The sequence below is a fragment of the Agelaius phoeniceus genome, chromosome 6 (genome assembly GCF_051311805.1).
Source record: "Agelaius phoeniceus isolate bAgePho1 chromosome 6, bAgePho1.hap1, whole genome shotgun sequence".
Taxonomy (NCBI): Eukaryota; Metazoa; Chordata; class Aves; order Passeriformes; family Icteridae; genus Agelaius; species Agelaius phoeniceus.
The window spans coordinates 27,840,730-27,860,252 of NC_135270.1; the positions used below are offsets into that span (position 1 = coordinate 27,840,730).

General features: G+C 39.6%; 1 protein-coding gene across 1 annotated transcript in view; it reads left to right on the forward strand.

Moving 5' to 3' along the window:
* Window positions 1-19,523, forward strand: part of STARD9 (StAR related lipid transfer domain containing 9) — a 93,961-nt gene that overhangs the window by 67,351 nt on the left and 7,087 nt on the right. Inside the window, exons 22-26 of the mRNA XM_054635706.2 lie at window positions 2,054-2,244; window positions 4,617-5,073; window positions 5,941-17,034; window positions 17,789-17,986; window positions 19,131-19,314. Coding sequence (XP_054491681.2) covers window positions 2,054-2,244; window positions 4,617-5,073; window positions 5,941-17,034; window positions 17,789-17,986; window positions 19,131-19,314 — 12,124 coding nt within the window. The remainder of the gene's footprint in view (window positions 1-2,053; window positions 2,245-4,616; window positions 5,074-5,940; window positions 17,035-17,788; window positions 17,987-19,130; window positions 19,315-19,523) is intronic.

A 19,523-nucleotide genomic window follows, 5' to 3' on the forward strand; every position in this document is an offset into this window, starting at 1 on the left:
AACTGCTCCAAAATCAGAAGTGTTTTGTCCCAGATCAGTACTTTAACCTCCAGGTTACATGGTTGCTCCATTAGAAAATATGGAAGGCAACCTCAAAGCTGTGCTTAGGGCAAGCCTTCCTGAGAGTTACCACTGAAACCTTGGGAGCTTTGCCTAACAAGAAACTTCAGATTCAATACTGTGTTTGGAAAGTGGTTCTTCTTTAGTGAACCAGTCTCTCTTTAACCTCTGAGTTTGTCCCCCCATGGCTGGTGGTGTTACAAACACCTGAACACTGGAGGTTTGTAATCGCCATAGGAGCGTTTTGGTGCTGCAGGGAGGTGTCAATTCAAGCCTTCTTCAGCTGAAGGGGAAATGAGGCATCCCACTTCTATTTCCTGGGGATCAATTAAAGTTTATCTGAGAGCAAAAAAATTATAAATCACAGGGTACTGGCATCTTTGGAGACGAGCCAAGGACAAAGAGATCTTGGACCTGCATATTCTTACAATTTGTTTGTGTGGATGACAAATAGACACAAACCACTTAGCAGATGGTAGTAGCAAAGTTTGTGCTGTTTGCACCATGACAGATGACTGAACAGAAGATATTCTCTCTCAGTTACTCTCAGCATTACATTTACATAAACATTAAAACAGAATTCTGTTTTTCTCTTGTGAGCAAGATTCATAGTAATATTATAAATTATTGAAAATCTTAAAGCTTTTTTGTACTGAGACCTTCCTACTACTTCTTATGAAGTGCAGTGCGTGTACCATGTAAAGGTACTCCAGGAGATTTGTAGATTTTCACTGCTCAATTATTTCATCTGTTCTTTCTGCTAAACAATCACACAGAAATCAAGTTTTTGCTGTAGAAATGGTTGCTTTGAACATATGCTTACAGTTCTAAATTGAGATGTTAAATTATTCCTGTGTAGCAAAGGTCAAACACTCTTTTCATACAGATGACCTTGTATTGGTAGTGGTTTTACAAACTACTGGATATTTCCAAAGATATCCTTTGAAATTATATTTTTTGAGGTTTTTTAACCTTTAGGGACTCTTTAGAATTTTGGTGTCTTTTATTGCTTTAGAAGTATAATGAATACATTATTTAATTTTTTATTAAAATGTAATTAAAACATTTTTTCAAGACTCAAAGGTTTAATTTTCTGAGTTTATATATACTAATGCAGTGTTTAGCAGGCAAAGATCATATACCACCTTTAGATATAATCTAACTTGAATGTTAATAATTTCTTGATGGTAGCATGTGGAGAAGCAGAATATATATTCCTTTCAGAGGGCTAAGATATCTTGAGTATTATAATCCTCATGATAAGAAGAGATACTTCTGATTGTTGTTCTGTTGTTGTTCTGATACTTCTGAGATACTTTTGATTGTTGTTCCGTGTGTGTAAAATTTTGGCACACAGTCAGAAGCAAGACATCTTAGAGAAGATTATAAAGCAGTTTTTCACAGGCTATTCACTTTTCTGATCCCAATTCTGCTCCAAATATAGAAGCAGTAACCTGATATAGTTCTTGCATCCAACAGAGATTTGGGTGATCAAGGTCTTTTGTTGGCACTGCCAGAGACTGTGGGTGTAATCTTGACAATGCCTGTAAATATTTCTAGGTTGGAGTTTTTGGTCTGAAAACAAAGAATATTGGTCATTTCTGTAAAGCGCGTTGAAGTACTTAGATGACAAGTATCTTATATAGTGGTAATAAAATTTTATCATTTGAAAATAACCCCCTCCCCAGTTTCATCTATGGAAGAATACAGCAGAATAAAAAATGACAATACTTTTAAAAATTCTTTTTGCTGTTATCTTTCTGGCAATGGAATTACCTGCTTCACTGCCGAGCTTTCATGTTTTCTGGCATTTTTGACACTTACACAGCCTGCTGTGACTTGCAGATACACAACTATGAGTTTTTGTCATAATGCACCCTTATTGAACTAAACAACGCCTTGAATGTTGTCTGTCTTTCTTTAGTAAGATGATTGGTTTTATTACAAATAATATTTTTTTCTGGTTTAAATTCACTGACAACATTTCTAACAGCAGAGAAATAGATGCTGTGCATGAAGAGTACAAGCAGAAACTGAGAGACCAGGAAGCTTTCCACAGAAAACAAATTCAACGACAGCAGCTCTATGTTGAGGATTTAAAGCAGCAGATTCTGAGAGGACAGATCAAAGCAGAGCGGGAACTAGAAAATGACCAAGCACTCATCAACCAGCAAATCCAAGAAAGTGAGTACCTGCCTCTTCCCCTGCTTCAACTCCCTTCCATTACTGCATACTTTCATGCTCAATATTTTTTGTGCTAGTGATGCTTTTTTTAATGAGTGGAACTTTTATTATGGCTAATTACTGGATTTCTCCTCCAATTGCCTTTCCCTTGAGAACAGTTGCTGAGCTTTGATTAACAGAGCTATAGGGCCTCCTTCACAGTGCTCCAGCAGCACTGTTTAATTAGCACTGCAGGTCATTAGCACTGCTGGGAGGGACAGCACCAGCTACTCCCCTGTGGCTCTGAGCCTCCTCTCTCAGCCTGATCCCAATCCTGCCTCCCTACAGCCGTGGTTCTGATGTTCTCTAGCTTGTCTTCTAATCTACTTCATCTAGGTTTCTTGATAAGCAAAGGGTGCCTATACAAAGGTGTCATTCCCACCTGGAAAAATCTGCTGTTTGAGCCTGGAAGAAGAAAACTTCTGTGAATTTTTGGCAAGGTCTCAGACCAAAACTTATGCAGCCAGCTAAGTTTTAATTTTGCCAGCCACAGTGAAGAGATTAAAAGGAAATTGTTTTAATGGGATATAGCAGAAGAATATGTAGATAGTACAGAAAATCCGGAGAGTTTCCCCAAAATATCTTTATTTTGTGGCTCTGTAGACTTGTTCTCTGCCTCCCTCTAGTTCTGCTGTTTTCACTGTGTTCATGCAGATCTTAGCCAGGCAGGTAGTTTTTGCCAGCCAAATACAATTCTTTACTTGGCAATCCACCAAAGTTCTTCACCTTTTCTGTGCCCGCTGTGGCTGAGCTCCTGACAGAGGCAAGTTTTTGAGCAGAGATTAATTAGCATCTTAAGCTTGCAGCTCTCTTGCAGGGAAACTGATCTGCCAAATATTCTGCTTGCTAAAATCATGCTAAAGAGAACACGCCCGGAAACAAAGCTGAGAAAAAAAGCTTTGTATGTCAAAACTAAAAATGTTATTAAGAAAAATTAACTAACATAATGACCAAAATGCTTCCCTTTTATCTACGAAGTTACCATAGAGTTAGAATTCCTACCTCTGTGCATGTGCTTTTTGCAGAGCTGCCAATATAAGCCGGACAGGAGACTTATTGTGGTGGGGATCACTAATGAAGTGTGTTTAACAAGATCAGTATTCATCAAGCAAGTGATACCTACAATGTCTCTGCACTAATGGTCTCTTGAACTAGGGAAAATTCCAGAGCCCCAAATTCCTCTCTTGCAGCTCAGCTGTGCAGAGCTGCAGGAAGCCCTCATTCATCACATCAAACTTAAATACCTCTTAATTCCAACATCTCTGAATAAGCAATGAAACATTGCTTATTTAGTAAAAGGACTGCACATTGAAAGTAAGCTCAGCCAAAAAAAATTGCTGCCAGTAAGAGAGCAGTGCTTTGGGAAACTTTGGTTCTTTGAGAGTGCTCCACTTGTAAAGGAACCTGGCCTGAAATTTTTATGTTGCTTGTTCAGCAATGGAGATTTTTTTTTGTTTGCTTTGAGCACTGAATATGTATATTTTTATGGCAGCTTAAAGGATCTGCTTCATTAAGAGAACAGGTTCAAGCCATCACATACAACCTGGTCATGGTGATCTCAATAATGTCTTCTTTTGTTACAGTTCATCATAGCTCAGACTGAAGCTGGTGTGCTCTGAAAAACCTCTAGGCACATCCATCTCTTGCATGGAATAAAAGTATTCTTGCATCTAGGGTTTAAAACAAATCAGCCTGGTTCTGTTATCTACTGCATCCTCACTGACTGCAAAGATCAGGCTCTGAATATTTAGAGAAGACTTAGTGTGTAAGCAGAGGTACCATATTTTGTTATCAAATTAGGTTAATCACTTGTTGTGTGAACATATTTGGCATTTATGAACTGTAGGGGTCATTAACAGAAGCAGAGAATCTCATTCTTTTTGCGGAGTAGAGTGGTAATTCTGTGAAAAATACACATTGACTGGTGGTATGAGCTTGTGTTTTTTGAACTGTTTGTCGTAATAGCTAAAGGTTGTGTTGGCTTCACCTGCATCTTTGCCATGACAGTATTTGTTTTATTTGGTGCACGTTTAACCAGTTCATCTTAAAGGTCCCTTCCAGCCCAAGCCATTTAATGATTCTTTAATTTTATGATTACAAGCTTATATTCTGGAGTTGCTACCTGAGTCCTTAACCCAATGAAGAGGCTTTTAGTTATCAATGAAGTAGAGCAACAGTACATTTTTCTTTAAATAGTTTGTTGAGTCTCTACATGCATAGAAATTCTGTTCTCAAATGACCTCTAAAGGCTGATTAAATTAAGAAACCAGATAGTAACAAGTAATGGTTTTCCTATGATTTTTACTTTCTCTCAATCATTGTTTTGTTTACAGACCAGCAGTGGCTTATAAATGAGAATAAACGTCTGGCTGCTCTTCAGCAGCAGCAGAGGGAGTTTGCAGTGCAAACAGAGCCAGTGCTGTGTGCAGAGGCTGAGGTACAGAGCACAACTGGGCTGGAAACCTGCCTTTCCCTGCTGCAGCAGAACAAGAAGAGACTGGTGCAGCTGGAGCTCTTGCAAAGGTACTCCTTAAAAAAGGCTGAAAGAAACATAAGGCGGAAGAAGGTCAAGTTCCGGCTGGAAAGGATAGTCAAGAAGCAGAAGCTGTTGGAAGCCAAGCAAAACCTGGAGCAGCTGGAAGCTAGCTGCTGGCTCAGTGAAGAGTGTGTGAAACAATCCCAAGCCCTAAGTGATAATATTGCTGTACAGTCCTCTTTGGATCACCACTCGCAAAAGAGACAGAAATTGTTGGGTTTGTTCTGTGACTCGTACCTGCCCCAGGTACCCAGGTAAGCTGACATCTGCCAAATCCTCTGCACTTTCAAAAGTAACATAAATTCAAGATTTTTCAGGCCACCTATCCTGAATACCTTTCAATGTATTGAAGAAAATCCCCAAATCTGCAATATCAGTGAGCCCACTATATTGTACATCCCACTGGAGTTATTTGTCCTTTTCCTTTGGGTCTGTACAGTATATTCCCTACTTACCTGTCTGACGTGGTCTTTCTCATTTTTACATTTCTCTCTCAAGCCTTTCTGCACTTTTTACCTCTTTGAGAAGGCTTTTTAGAAGTGGCTTAGCTTTTGTTGCTGCCTTGTTCAGACTGTTGGTAAATACTAATTACTGCACAATTTTATCTCGATTATCATCAAACTCTTCTTCAGAATATTGGTATCTTTGGGGTGATTATGGAAAGGACTTTTATACTGGTCAGCCTTTCTCAAGCTGAATAAACATCTCCATGCAAAGCTAAAATGTTGGGATGCTACAGTGTCTATCACAGCATCGTCCTTAGCCTTTTCCACAGCAGGAAATAGCTAAACTCTGCTAAGTGGATTTGTGTGACTTAGAACAATCTTTTATTTTTAATTAACATTTACAGCTACTTGAGTCTACAGAGATTCAATATGAAGTTTTACCTCATAGCATTGAGCTATTTTTTTGTGTGCAGGGCATCTTTCCAGATAGCAAGGGGATTTTATAATTAGTCACAGAATTTTATTTTTTATTCCCTGCTAGAATTGAATTTTGAGAGGCATTAAGGTTGTTGCTTCATGAATTGTTATTCTTATTTGCAAGACATTACTGTGGTGAAAATGTCAACTACATTATTCAAGCAAGGATTGAACTTAATTTCTTCTTTATTTCCACAGCTGTTTTTCAAAGAGGGAGTTTCTCTCCAAGTTATCTACCTCACCAAATATTGATCAATACTGTAAAGGTAGTACAACAGAGAGGTTGTCACCTGTAGAATACCTTTACAAAAGTGGTAAAGACATTTCTGGGCGTGATGACCTTAATGATGAAAAGGGGATCTCCTTTTCAGTCCAGAGGCAGCTAACTGAAAAACAAAAACCATCTTCAATTGAAAATAAAAAAGGAGGAGAGAAGTACTCTAATGATTCAGCTATCATGGCTTATATCAATAAAAATTATAAAAAAATGGAAAAGTTGGATGACAGTCCAGAGCAAGCTGGATCTCAAAACCAGACCTCTAAAGGTTCCTCTCCTGATCTTTTTAAGGAGAAAGATGAGCCTAAAACCTTTATTACAGGGAGAAGAATGACAAAATCAAAGGTGCTAGGAGATTTAAGTCAGCCTGCCAGCAGCAATGTAGCACAAAATAAAGCTCAGGTATCCAATAAAAAGATTAGAATGGATATCAATGGAAAAGGCCATAGGTCTTCTCCAGAAAACTTTCCTAAACAAATGAAGAAAACAGTGTATGGAAACCCACTATCAGTGCATCTAAACCAAACAGTCAAGAACTGGAGGAGAGAGGCAAATTCAGCCTTGCCAAGTCATGAGAAATCATCAGCAGACGAGAAAGAATTTCTGATGGCAGCGACATCAGTAGGAAATCTCACTAAGATGAACTCACAGACACCACTCTCTTATGTTGAAAAAAAGTGGCACAGTGCTGAGATGCTAAGTGCTGGAATGCCCAAGACAGCCACAGATATGCTGGAGAACTGGCAAGAGGATGATGAAAATGAGATTTCTGATACTGACAGTTCCTATTCTGTCGATTCACTCTCCTGTGCTTATGCAAAAGCTGTCCCAGAGAAACTGAAACTGGAAGATTTTGACAGAAATAAATGTCTTGCCAACCCAGAAGATTCTGAGAGTGATGACAGTCAAATGTCACAAGACTCTCTGATAGAAAAGGAAAATAAAGCCAAAAAGGAAAATACAAGCCAATTTCATAAGTTAAAGGCCCATCATGAGCCTGCTAAGCTTTACAAAAGCAGAACTGAGAACCATATTTCATCTTTGGTGACATCATATGCATCTCGTAGGAGACTGGGAAAGGCTGAAAGAAGTTTTTCTCTGGATAGCTTAGCTGACGGAGAAGAGATGCCAGCAGAAGATCTGGTAGAAGAATCCAAATCTGACTCATCTGATGAAATGCCAGCAGAGATTTTCTGGAAGTTACAAACTCCTAAATTACCAGCTATACAGATTGAGGAAAACCATGAATCCAAGACCTGCAACAGAGATACAGAAGGGACAAATTATGATCTGAAGCTGAGCAGTTCCTTTTATTTGAACACCAAGCCACAGACTGCTTCCAGTAATGCTTGCAAACAGTTGCTGAAGGGGACAAAAGTCTCCTTTGTAGAGAAAGAAATGTCTCCTGAAAGAAGACTGTATTATGCAAGTGGTAATCCTTTGCTTACTAATGATGCCTTGTCTTCCTGTGACTCAAAGGTTGACATCAGCAGCCCCAGAATAACAGCATTGTCTTCCCATGAAAACTTGGAATTTCAAGATGCTCGTCTGTGCTCTTCGAGCAAACCAGAACTTTGGCTAAAGAAAGATGATCTAAAGCAGTCAGCTGCTGAGGTTTCTTTTGTTTCTGGCTCTAAGCAGATTCACAGCATTACTCACAGTCCACATCATGTAATCCAAATAAATTCAGTTTTCTCTTCTGACACATTGGAAGTACCTTTACCTGAAACAACAACTGCAAGCAGGACTTCTGAGAGTGGATCATTAAATAAGTTTTTAAAGGGATGGACAAACTCTAATGAAAATTCTTCCTTAGAATCTGCAAATGTAAAGTCCTCGTTTGCTAGCTCAGTAGGACCATGTTCCTCTTTTGTTCCTACTTCAGCAGAGCATGATTATTATGAACAGTCAAGGTCACACCATCCTGAACAAGAACAACTGGGTGAATTGTCTACTTACAGGTCTGCTACTGAATGTGCACAAACATTCAGCTGTTTGGAAAGCACCTCCACTGCAGAGATATCTAAGAAAGGGGAGAATTCTGTCACCGTGTTGCCTGTGCAAATTGTGGAGCAGAGGAATGGCTGTGTAGATACAGGTTTAGAAGATGGCTTATTCCAAACTTTTGAAAAAGATGAGCTTGACAATGACTACAATAACTTGATGTCAGAGTCAGGTGTGGCAGATTCAGGCAGTGGAAATGCACCTGTCAGGGAACCTGCTGCTGAGTGTTCTATGGGACTTGCTCATAATATGACCTCAACACAGACATCTGCAGTAAAACACATTCAATTTGGAAACTGTGGGCATCTTTTTCCAGTACAAAAAATACCAACATGTTGTGATGAAAGTTTCTTCCTCAGTGACTTAACAAACAAGAGTTGCTCTCTAGTGAGTAGTTACAAGCTTCAGATGCTGGCTGGACAAGGAACAGAGTCAGCTGATACAGAAGAAGCCCCCAGGTCTGGGGAGAGTAAACTGGCAACAATGCAAGAAACAGATCATGAGCAAATACCTGCAGAAATAACTGCAGAGCCAGATTTTTCCTCACAGAAGATAACATATCAATGTCACCCTTCAGTTGTTGCTGCCAGCACAAGCTATGACCAGTCTGCAACACCAATAGAGATGTCTCAAAAAGAGACAGTCTGTATGGAAATAAGCACAGATAGCTTGGCAGACATTGTGCCAGAGGTGCCATCATTCAGAGATCATGACAACTACATATCAAAGGATGAACACTTGTCTTCACTAAATCATTATGAATTCAAACATAAACCTGATTCAAAGGATTATTCCTCTGAATGTGTCCTAGCAGACAGTCAGGTGAGTTGCTTATCCCAGCAAATTTCACAAAATTCTACATTATGCACTGATAACATAAGAGAAGAAAGCAGTGAAAGCAAAGAACACAATGTATTGAATTCTCAGGCTGTAGTTCAGAAAGAATTTTCATCCAAATATGAAAACCTAGTGGTAAATGAAGGAAGTTATTTCCTACTGAATGTAAATGGGAAAAACACCAAGTCCTTTCCTGCTGCTGTTTGTGAGAATGCAAATTATTTTCTCCCAGAATCTAATTCAAGCCTATTTTACAAAGTTCCAACAAAAGCCAATCTTTTTCAAAGTGCATGTGAGACCAAAAATTATGATAAACTATTGGAGCATGTCACAATCGTGAACGGAAATTGTGATGCTACATCTAATCTTACTGTGGAAGTTGGTGTCACAAAAAGTTGTTCTGATGTACATTCTGGCTGCCTCTGCCCAACATGCTCTTCAAAGTCAACAGGACAGAAAAACACTACACACAAGACAACTGACATTTCTGCAGAAATTGGTGCCTCTGTTCTCTTGAAAACAGGAACACAGAACAAATCTTTACTTGAATCTAGAGGAGAGGAAGAAGCATTTTTTGAAAGTGATTGCCCAGTGGACTTTCATGCTGAATACAATGCAAATTCAGAGTTGGGAAGGGTTTTTGAATGCAACACAAAAGCATCAGCTGCCATTTCTCAAGAGGAGAGTTCTTGCAGAAATAAAGAATACAAAATTTTCAGAGACATAGAAATGGATACAGAAGAAGCCATGGCTCCTTATCAGAATACAAGGACAGCCACAGATGAGGAAATAACAAAATCAATTAATAATGCAAGCAACTTGGAAAAAAGTGCATTGGAAATTAAATCCAGACACACTGAAAGTTTACCTGACAGACCAGCAGCCCAAGTCCAAAGTATAACTGAAGACAGTAAAAAGGATTTTAAAGACATTGGTCTAACTAACCCAAAGAAATCTACTGATATCACAGCTTGTGAAGTTCACTGTGAGTTTAATACAAATCTGTGCCTGACACAAGAAGAGGTGCACAAAGATGAACTGCAGGAAGCCAGCACAGGGGCAGAACATATCCAGGAATCAAAAGCGCTTGTGCGTTCTGGCAGCCAACCTGAAACAAGCAGCTTTTGCCAAAAAGAAATAAGTGAGAAAACAGAAATAGGTATTTATTCAACAGAGCTTTCTGTTGCTCCCAAAACCACTCCTTCATCTGTGTGTTCCCACACAACAGATGTTATTCAGAATACTTTGGGATTCCTTGATACTTGCAAAGGGCTTTTACAGATGAATGGAACAACAGAGAATGTAGCTGAAGCAGTACTAATCCCAAGGAGGCAAGGAAATATTTCAGCAAAACTTGACAATGAAGGACAAATAAATTCTAACAATATAATTGAGCATTGTGTACCAAACTGTTTGCCCCAGGAAGACAAGGTTAATGAATGTGAAGTGACTGGGAGTGAAGAACAAATTACCATGACAAACACTGAGGAGCTGGTTATTATGGGGCAAAAAGAGTTATGCACAGATGAAAATGTTTACTTTAATGAACAGTCTCCAGCTCTGCATCAAGTGTATTGTGACAGAGGTGACAAAGAAGAAATTTTAGATCAATTTAAGATCCCTGAAAGGTACCTGACGGCTTCTGAAGTAGAATCAAATATACTGTTAGGGGATGATTCAAGATACCAAGACCCTACTGAAATGAGTGAGGATGGTGATTCAGTGGACTCTGCTACAGAGATAGGAAATGTAGTTGATGCATATGAATATTCAGTTGAAGATATTGACCAATACAGAACTGAACAAAAATTTACAAGTCTCGACAGACATACGTGTATGAGTTTCTCTGTGGGATCTCCTGACCATGGCACTTCAGAAAACTTGAATGAAGATATTGTTAGAAAAAGTTTTGACAGTTGTGAATTGGATCAAGTAGGCTCCAGAGCTGAGGAAGAGACAGTGCAGTTGATGAAGCTAGTCGAAATGGCCAAAGCAGATAGAAAAAAGCAGATATATGTAGCAAACACAGAGCAGGTAGAACTGATCTTTTTACAAAACCTGGATGAACTCTTCCCTGAAAACAAAGGCAGTTACCAAATGACACATGATGATAGCAGGTTAAATGAAATATTAAGAGAAAGCCAGTGGGTGTCTACCAGCTTTTCTGGAAATAATGAAGACATTAGCAAGCAACAAAGTCCACCAGCATCACAGAAGTGTACAGAAAAAAACCAAGAGCTTCAAGACTCCCCATGCCAGTCTGTAAATCAGCCTTTATATCTTGGAGGAAGTGATGATTCCCATCTTGTTCAAGATGTTCCCACTGCATTGAAAGGATGTACAAAATCATTTAACAGCAGTCTTGGAACTGGAGCTGTTCTGCCTTACTACAAAACATTAATGGAGAGTGAGATCAGTGTTGGTACATCTGTTGCAGCCAACAAAATGGGAGAAGACAAACATCTTCCACCATCTAAAACACCAAGTAAGAGTGTAGCTCTTCTGCAAACCAGGACCATGCAGCAGAGGCAGGAGGAAGAATCCTTTGTATTTAAAAATGGACCTGATTATGCCATATCTGCACAACCTGCCAATGAGAACAGCTCTTTCACTCACTACAGTGCAGGTGGCCTTGAGTCTGGAACTGTTGTACTTCAGCAAAGGGCCAAAGGAAACTCATTTTTCTTGGAAAAATTAGATTCTTCTGAAGATATCATACAGGATCTTAATAATGTTTGTGAAGAACACAGTATGGATTTAATGGTTAATGAATTATTAAAAGACTGTCTTAATTCTATAGAAGATACAGCTCAAGAGGTAAATAATACCATTGTGCCTGATTCACTAATGTTGGATACTTCAAATCTGCTGTCTTCCTCAGAGAAAGAAGTGATGGAAGATGTAGGGGTGGGAAAAACCCACTCTTTACTAGGAAGTTCCACTCAAAAAATATTTCAGAATATTAATACAACTCAGAAAGTACCTCACTTGGGGGCTTCATCAGGGAATGATGAGAAGATGTTTTTAAGTGCAAGCTATCCAACAGCAAACAGTAAATGTGAAAATGCCGAGTTTCCTGGTGTAGCTGGTTATCAGCATGAGCCCACAGAAAACCAGGAAGCTTCTGAAGAGTGCTGTGTAGACCAATCAGGCAATGCTGTTCCTGAGAAGTCTTCAGCCCTTTCAGAAGGCCTGAACAAGTCTCCAAAGGAACATCCACATTATAGTAAAGACTTTCTAAATTATAATAGGAACTTGGACACTTCTGAATGTTCTCCTGGTCTTCTGAATTGTACAGCATCATCTGCAGATCGTTTAATTGTCAGCAGTGGAGACAAAGGTATAAATAATACTGTTCTCTCTGAAGAAACAAAGTACTTTGAAAGTGAATCAACAGATTTGAGTGTATCTGTAACTTTTCCTGGTGTTTCTCAAAAAGGAGACGAAAAGGAAAATAATTCTGCAGTTGCAGAGACCACATATGCTCAGAGTAATAAACTCCCTGAAAAAGTTGTGGAAACAGAGCAAAAGGAGGAAATTGTTCAAGGTTATTTCCAGAACTGTGGTGACATAAAAGAAGATAAAATTCATGAGTTCTCAGAACACTGCAGTAACACTAATAGAGAGACTGTACCAGAATCGGGTCTGCTCACTTTCCAGAGCCAAGGGCAGACTGGCTGTAATGAATCAAAGTCTCTGCCATCACACTCTGCAGAAGAAACTCCCCCTGAGACACCATTTCAAAGCTCCAAGAACTTCAGTGCTTTTACCACATCTTCTTTACTTGGGGACTCAAAATCTCTAGTATTTAATCAGCTTGACGACTCATTTCAGGACAGCTGCTTGACTGAGAAAGTGTCCTGCAATTCTGCAGATGTGTGGTCTGTAAAAGGAGATCTTCCCCTATCGTTAGCAAGAGTCAATTACCCAGTCTTAACAGCATTTTCAGAATTTCCTTCAACTGCAGATATAGGTCATGGTGAAACTAGCACATATGATACTTCACATTCAAATATATTGAAACAGTCTCCATTTGGTGTTTTGCAAATACAAGACACACAGTCAGATAATGCTGTGGTATTTGATGAGCCAATATGTGCTTCGGGAAGTATTTTACTTTCTCTTGCAAAAGAAAACAGGCATTTTCCAGTCTCAGACACAGACTGTACTTCATATGAAAATTCTGCTGTAGATGGGGAACCTGCATACAGATGTAATAATAAAAAACCTGACAATGATGCAGAAATTGATCAGCATCATTGGGATAAAGTTCCACCACAAGAAACTTGCAACAAACACAAAGAGAAAATATCAAGTGATAATTCTCTTTTACTACCATCATTACCTCTTTGGGATACTAGCAGGGCAATTCTTATTAAAGAGGGACAAATGAGAAATACACTCAACAGAAGTAAGGAAGAACTGCATTCAAATATTGAGGCTGAACATTTTGCAGTAAAGACAGAGCAGAGAAAAACGTTAAGTAGAGAACCTGCTGGAAAGCAAACTAGTGTATCCTCAAATTCTCCAAATGAATTAACAGGCTCAGAAGTTACAGTGTTGGAAAATCTGTATCCAAGAGATGTTCAAGTGGATCCTGAATACACCTGCAATTCATTTGGTCAAGCATATCCCACATACAGAAGCCCTGATCCCAGGCAACCACATCACACTGTCTTGGGTTTTGAAAGAAACCCTGCGGATCTGCAAGATAACTGTCAGTATGTGCCTGCAGGTGAACAGATAGAACAGGTGCCAGATAGAACAAATGCAGATGGTAGAAAAGAGATTTTAGTTTGCAAAAATAATACATGTTCAAGTATTGATAGCACTGATGCTGAGGCAAAGACTTGTTCAACAATGGGAGACACTACAATGAGGAATAATACCCTGAAATTAGAAAGACTCAATTTTTCTTTAAAAAATAATGAAACAACCTCCATAAATTTTTTGCCAGAAAACCATGATTTAACTCTTCAAGAATCCAAATTGGTGCAATTCAGGAGCAAAAGATCATATTCTACCACACGGAGTACAAAGGGCTGTAAACAGAATGAACTGAGACCTTATTTACGAAGTCACAGAGTATCAGCTCCAGCTATTGCGGTTTTCTCTGACACAGAATGTACTTTGGAAGCTTCATCTAAGGCAGATCCTCTGTTGCATTCTGCATCTAAATCACTGCAAGATTTGAATATGAGTGTAGAGCCTCCATCACCAACTGAAGATGATCTTTATGGAATTGAAAGATTTTCAAAGCAGGAATCGAAGAACTTATTACAAGTTAAATCTAAATCAAGATTTCAGCCAAAAATGGCACAAATGAAAAAGCTTGCAAACTGTGATTCCAAAAACTTACAAAATTTAGCAGCAAGAAGCCAAAGTAGCCAGTCTTTGAAAGATTGTACTAGTCAATCTCCATCATCCTTACTGCCCACAGCTCGCAGTTCTGTGTGTGCAGAAGCAAATGTCCATTCAAAGAGCAATCCTGTAGCTCAGTGTAGTGAAGGGGAAGGAGAAGAAGCTGGATATCAGCCAGAAACTGATTTATTTTTGCAAGATAATAAAGATGCAATGCATTTTAGATCAAGTGATATCAACCCATACATTCACCCATGGCAACAAGATGGAGTCTGCAAGATTGGCTGGAAACAGTATGCTTTTGGAAGTGCAAGTGATGTCTCTTGCAATCAAATTCCTTTGAATATGGAAAATCGTAAAGTTATGAGATGTTCCAGTGTAGACAATGGATTGAACTCTCAAAATTCTCCTTTTCGTTCTCATCTAAGTTCATATGCTACAGCAAAAGTTTTGTCAAGCACTTTGAGTAGCATTGAAGGTCTTCAAGAATGGGACAGTGTCAGACAAGACTTTAAATCAGCATACTCAAGTGACAGTACCAAACAGTACAGCAACATGTCCACTGAAACATTGGAGACTAACTCAGAAAACAACACTGCTGAACTTGAGAATCCTTCCACACAACCTGGTAACTCTTCAATGCAGGTTGATGAAATTGTACTATTGTATCCTTCAGAGTCTGAAAAACCTGGCAATAAACCTCCAGGGATTACATGTGAGCAAGGAACACAAACTGCAACTACAGGAAGGTATAAAAGGCAGAGAAGACATCAGAGAAGCTATACAGATGTTTCTGCAAAAAAGGAGGCAACAAACAGAGATTTATTTTATCAACCTTCTTCTTGGACAAGCATGCAAAACCTGTCCATGCATCTGTCACAGCTACTTCAGAACACTTCTGAGTTGCTGGGAAACCTTTCCCAACAGAGTATTATAGACAGTGAGCAGAATGCCAAAATCAACCAAAAAAGAACTGAAGGTTCTGTTAGGTCAGATAGCTGTACTCAGACTACAGCAGATGTAGGCACTCAGACTGAGATTTTGGAAAAACCTCAAAGCAAACATGAAGAAAAACAAGTGGAGGCAAAAATGGGAAAGGAATTGAGGGCAGCTCAGGCAGTAAATGTTGATTGGAAAAAAAATGGTGCAGAAACAGAGGGAGAGATTCCCAAAAGGAAAGAGGAAACACGCACTCTTGAAGAAAGTACACAAGAACAAACAGGGATGAAACGCCTGGGCAATTCTGACTTCCATGACAGTCTTGACAGCATTTTGGAAGACTCCTTTATGCATCTGCCTTCTTTACCCAAAACTTCCAGCCCTATCTTACATTTTCAAAAAACATCACTAAATGCACAGCAGAATGCTGCTTTTGCTAGCACCAGAGTTTCACCTCTCACACCATCTTTGCCAAGTTCAGGGCAAGATGGTTCTTCATGCACTGTAGTTAGCAGCCCTACTAATAGCACCTCTCAATCTCCAATGTCTTACACTCAGGATAAAAGAAGTGTCAATGAAACAGAGACTCCAGCTGAAAGAAAATTTTGGCACAAAAATATCCTGCTAGTCGACAGGGCCTCCTCCCCTATTCTTACTCTTAGTGCTAGTCCCAGCAGCCAGACTGCTTTTAGCAAGTCTGTCTGCCCTACTAAGGAACCTCTTGGATATTCCAGTGTTGCTTCAAGTCCCCTTCACACCAAGAGAAAGCTGAGGGCAGGTCCACAGTTCAGCATGCAACATCATGTGGACAATTTTTCACAGACAGAAACAGACAGTGAATCAAGCATCTCTAGAGAACACAAGAGCATAAGAAAGAAATCTGGAACTTTCTCAGCTAAGAAAGCAGGCAAAGACCTTTTAGGGCAGGATGGTTCAAAAGACTTGGAACAGCAACATAGACTGAGGGTTGACACCCACACTACCATTTGTGCAAAGCGGCTGTATCACTCCAGCAGTATGCTGGAGGTGTCAGGCCACAGTGAAGTGGTAACAGGTGATGTCAGAGACCAGGGCTCAGTGGCACATTCCCTTCATTGTATGTATGTTACAAGGGGTGGAAGAGCTCCTTCAGGTGGAATCGGGCAGGAAAAGTACTCTGGGAATTCTGATACTGCTTTGATTCATAACCACCCTTCTCCAAATGCTGACTTACTTTTTAATCAAAAAATTAGTGCCACTTGTTCAAGTAAGACAAATGCTGGCACAGCCTCCGAACCTCTGGTAGAAGCATCTTCTGTACAATTTCATGATTTCTTCTGGAAGAATGAGGAAAGCTGCCCTCCCCCACTTTCGGATGTGAGCGACGTGCAGACGTCCTTCCAAGATGACAGTACAGAATCTGTCACTGGGAGTGAATGTGACACTGAAATCCCTCTCAGCAAGAAGTCTGCTTTTGCCAAGCCCTGCAGGCCTCGGAGCTACAGCCTCCGTGACTTACCCATACACAACAAATTCAGCAACTGGTGTGGTGTAAAGAGCAGCACTCCTCCTTTGCTCCTTGGCTTGAGTGGCAGCGTGACCGATTTAAGGGGTAAGGCAGACAAGAAGCCTGGAAGCACACAATCAACAGAAGTGGAAGGGAATTACCAGTCTTGTGACAGCAGGAGCAGAGAGATCAAGAGACTTCAGAGAGAGCGTGCCCAGATCATGTCTAGCATTCACCTGGATCTGCATCAGCATCCCCTCACAGTGGAATTGACTGAAGCAAAGCTCAATTATGGCATTGGGGAAACAGATGCCCTGCTGAGGGTCCTTCAGAGAGGAGCTGCAGATGAGTCAGGGGCAATTCCAGTGAAGCAGCAACTTTATGAAAGGTAAATTACTTAATGTACTGTTGTTTAAAGTATTTTTAAATCGCTTCATGTAGCTTAAATAGCATTTAATAATGAGCCAATCACTTAGTCACACTGAATGTGAAGAGATACACTATCAGGCTTATTTTAAAAACTATTAAGCAATGCATTTAGGACAGCATCTTGGGGTTACTCCAAGAACACAAGGAAAAGTGATTTGGTGCAATTCAAATCTAGTGTTACCTCACTCTTAAAATTTCTAGCAGCCACAAGAGTTATCCTGTGTACCTGGTGATGTGGGAATATATTTAATTGATTTATTGCAATGTAAAAATGATTGATGTATCCTATTTATGGAAATATCCCATTCATGCTTCTGTGAACAAATGCTGCTGTATGAATAAACAAAAATAATTTTAACCCCCCATAAATATACAAAATAATTCTTTAAAAAAACAAGATACTTGATTCTTGGGATTGTAGAACATTTGGGAGAATGTTGCAACAAAAATTTTGAAGCAGCTACATCAGTCTTCATTCACAATTTTCCTCTCAGTTGTTACCAGCAGTAATCACAACACTCTCTTACATTTCCTGCTGTCAGAAAAGCAGTGGCATTTTAGAATTTCTACATCATCTCTCAGCATGTAGACAAAAAGGTATTAGAAGGTATTAGATTCCTATAAAAATCTACCTAATACTTAAGTGCTTTAAAAAAATCAGAAAATGTAACTTTGCAGGGTGATTTGTCACTCTAATCACATTTCCCTAACAGACACATGAGAACTATTGAAACTCTGAGGAAGGAAAGAGTAAAAAGGCTCCAAAGATACCAAAGAAGCCGAAGCCTGAGCCCCCTGAAGCATTTGAGTCTGTCCCAGACTCTGGATGCAAGTCAGAGGGATCCAGATCTCCCCAGCAGACGCCGAGAATATCTGCAACAGCTGAGAAGAGATGTGGTGGAAAACACCAGGTGGGGCACTGGAAACCTCTCTTTAGTCCTGCTGCTCATGAACAGTGTTCACAATGGGTGCACGTTAATGGTTCTTGCTGACATCCGAGACTTCAGGGGCAAAATTCTTCTCAGTGTAGGTGCATTCACCTTTGGGCTAGAAAATGCTTTCAGGAAAAACACATGTCTGATTTTAGAAAACATTCATTAAAATCTTGGATCTAGTTTTATTTCAGTCCATAACAAGTGTCTAATTTATTATATGTGTATGATGGATGCGGACAGCCAAATATTCTCTCTGGACTGATTAGAGACCAATCTTGCTGTGATTTAGTACTAAACTGGTATTCTCCAATTTAGTACTTCTGCTAAAATCAGTGCTGCTTCCCCTTCCCCTCCAACTGGAGGTAGGAAAGGTAAAGATCATGGGTTGAGATAAGAACAATTTACTGGAAACACCAATGAGATAAGAAAAAGAGCAGTAACAGCAACAGCATTAATAACAAAATATGTCAGAAAAGATATTATTCAAACTGAAAGCCCCCTGACAATAGACAATATGGGATGGCTCCCTCTGCCACATCTCAGCTGGAAGGAACCCCTTCTGCCAGAAGAGTGCCTTTCCCCTACCACAGCAATGCTGTGAGGTGGTACAGAATAACCTTTGCATCCTGGCCATGCCCCCTCCCAGCAAAATTAGCCCTGGCAGGAACCAGAACACTCCATCACTAACTTAGAAGCCACAGAGTTCAGTTTAATTTTAAATATCAGAAAAACTCTGCAACACTTCACTTGTTAAAATTTCGGTTTCTCGTTTCCCACGATATTCCCTAAATGTTTTGCTTCCTTTGTGGTCAGGAGACAGTTATTTTCCCAACACAATAATCTTGCATGTGATATGCCAAAGCCATAACCTTATATCATATGGAGACCTGGTTAGGAAACCACTGTAGTAATCTCAGTAGTAATTGGATTGCAATCTGAGTAATTTTCCAAGGCTTATGTCTACTTAGCCTTTAGTGAGCAAAGAAAAGCTTTTTGGAGGCTAATGTGGTGGGGTTTAATTGCTTTTCTGGCAGGTTTTCCTGTTCTGAATTGAAATATGATTTTCTCATGGTATTTCAAGTAATTATGTGTGTTTCCCATTACTTGTCCATCCTTACAGAGTTCAAGAACCAAAAAGAAAAGGCATTCAGCACCCTTCAGACATTGAACTGCTGCTCCGAGACTACCAAAGGGCACGAGAGGAAACCAAAACTGAAATTGCAAGAGCTAGGGAGAAACTGAGGGAAAGAGCAGAGCAAGAAAAAAGGCGGATACGGGAACAAATATTTTCTCAGTTACAGAAGGTGAGCATTATATTGAAAGTATACATAGTCTTGAAGTTCTCAGGATTTTCTTTGTATGTAATTTTTACTTGGTCTTCTAGCATTGAGTAGTTGCACTGGTAAAGTAAAATCTTCAGTCTTTCACAACTGTATTTGATCAGCAAGTTAAGTCAGGGGCTTGAGAAGTAGACAAAGAGCAACAAATGGGACTGAAAAGATATCTTTCTATA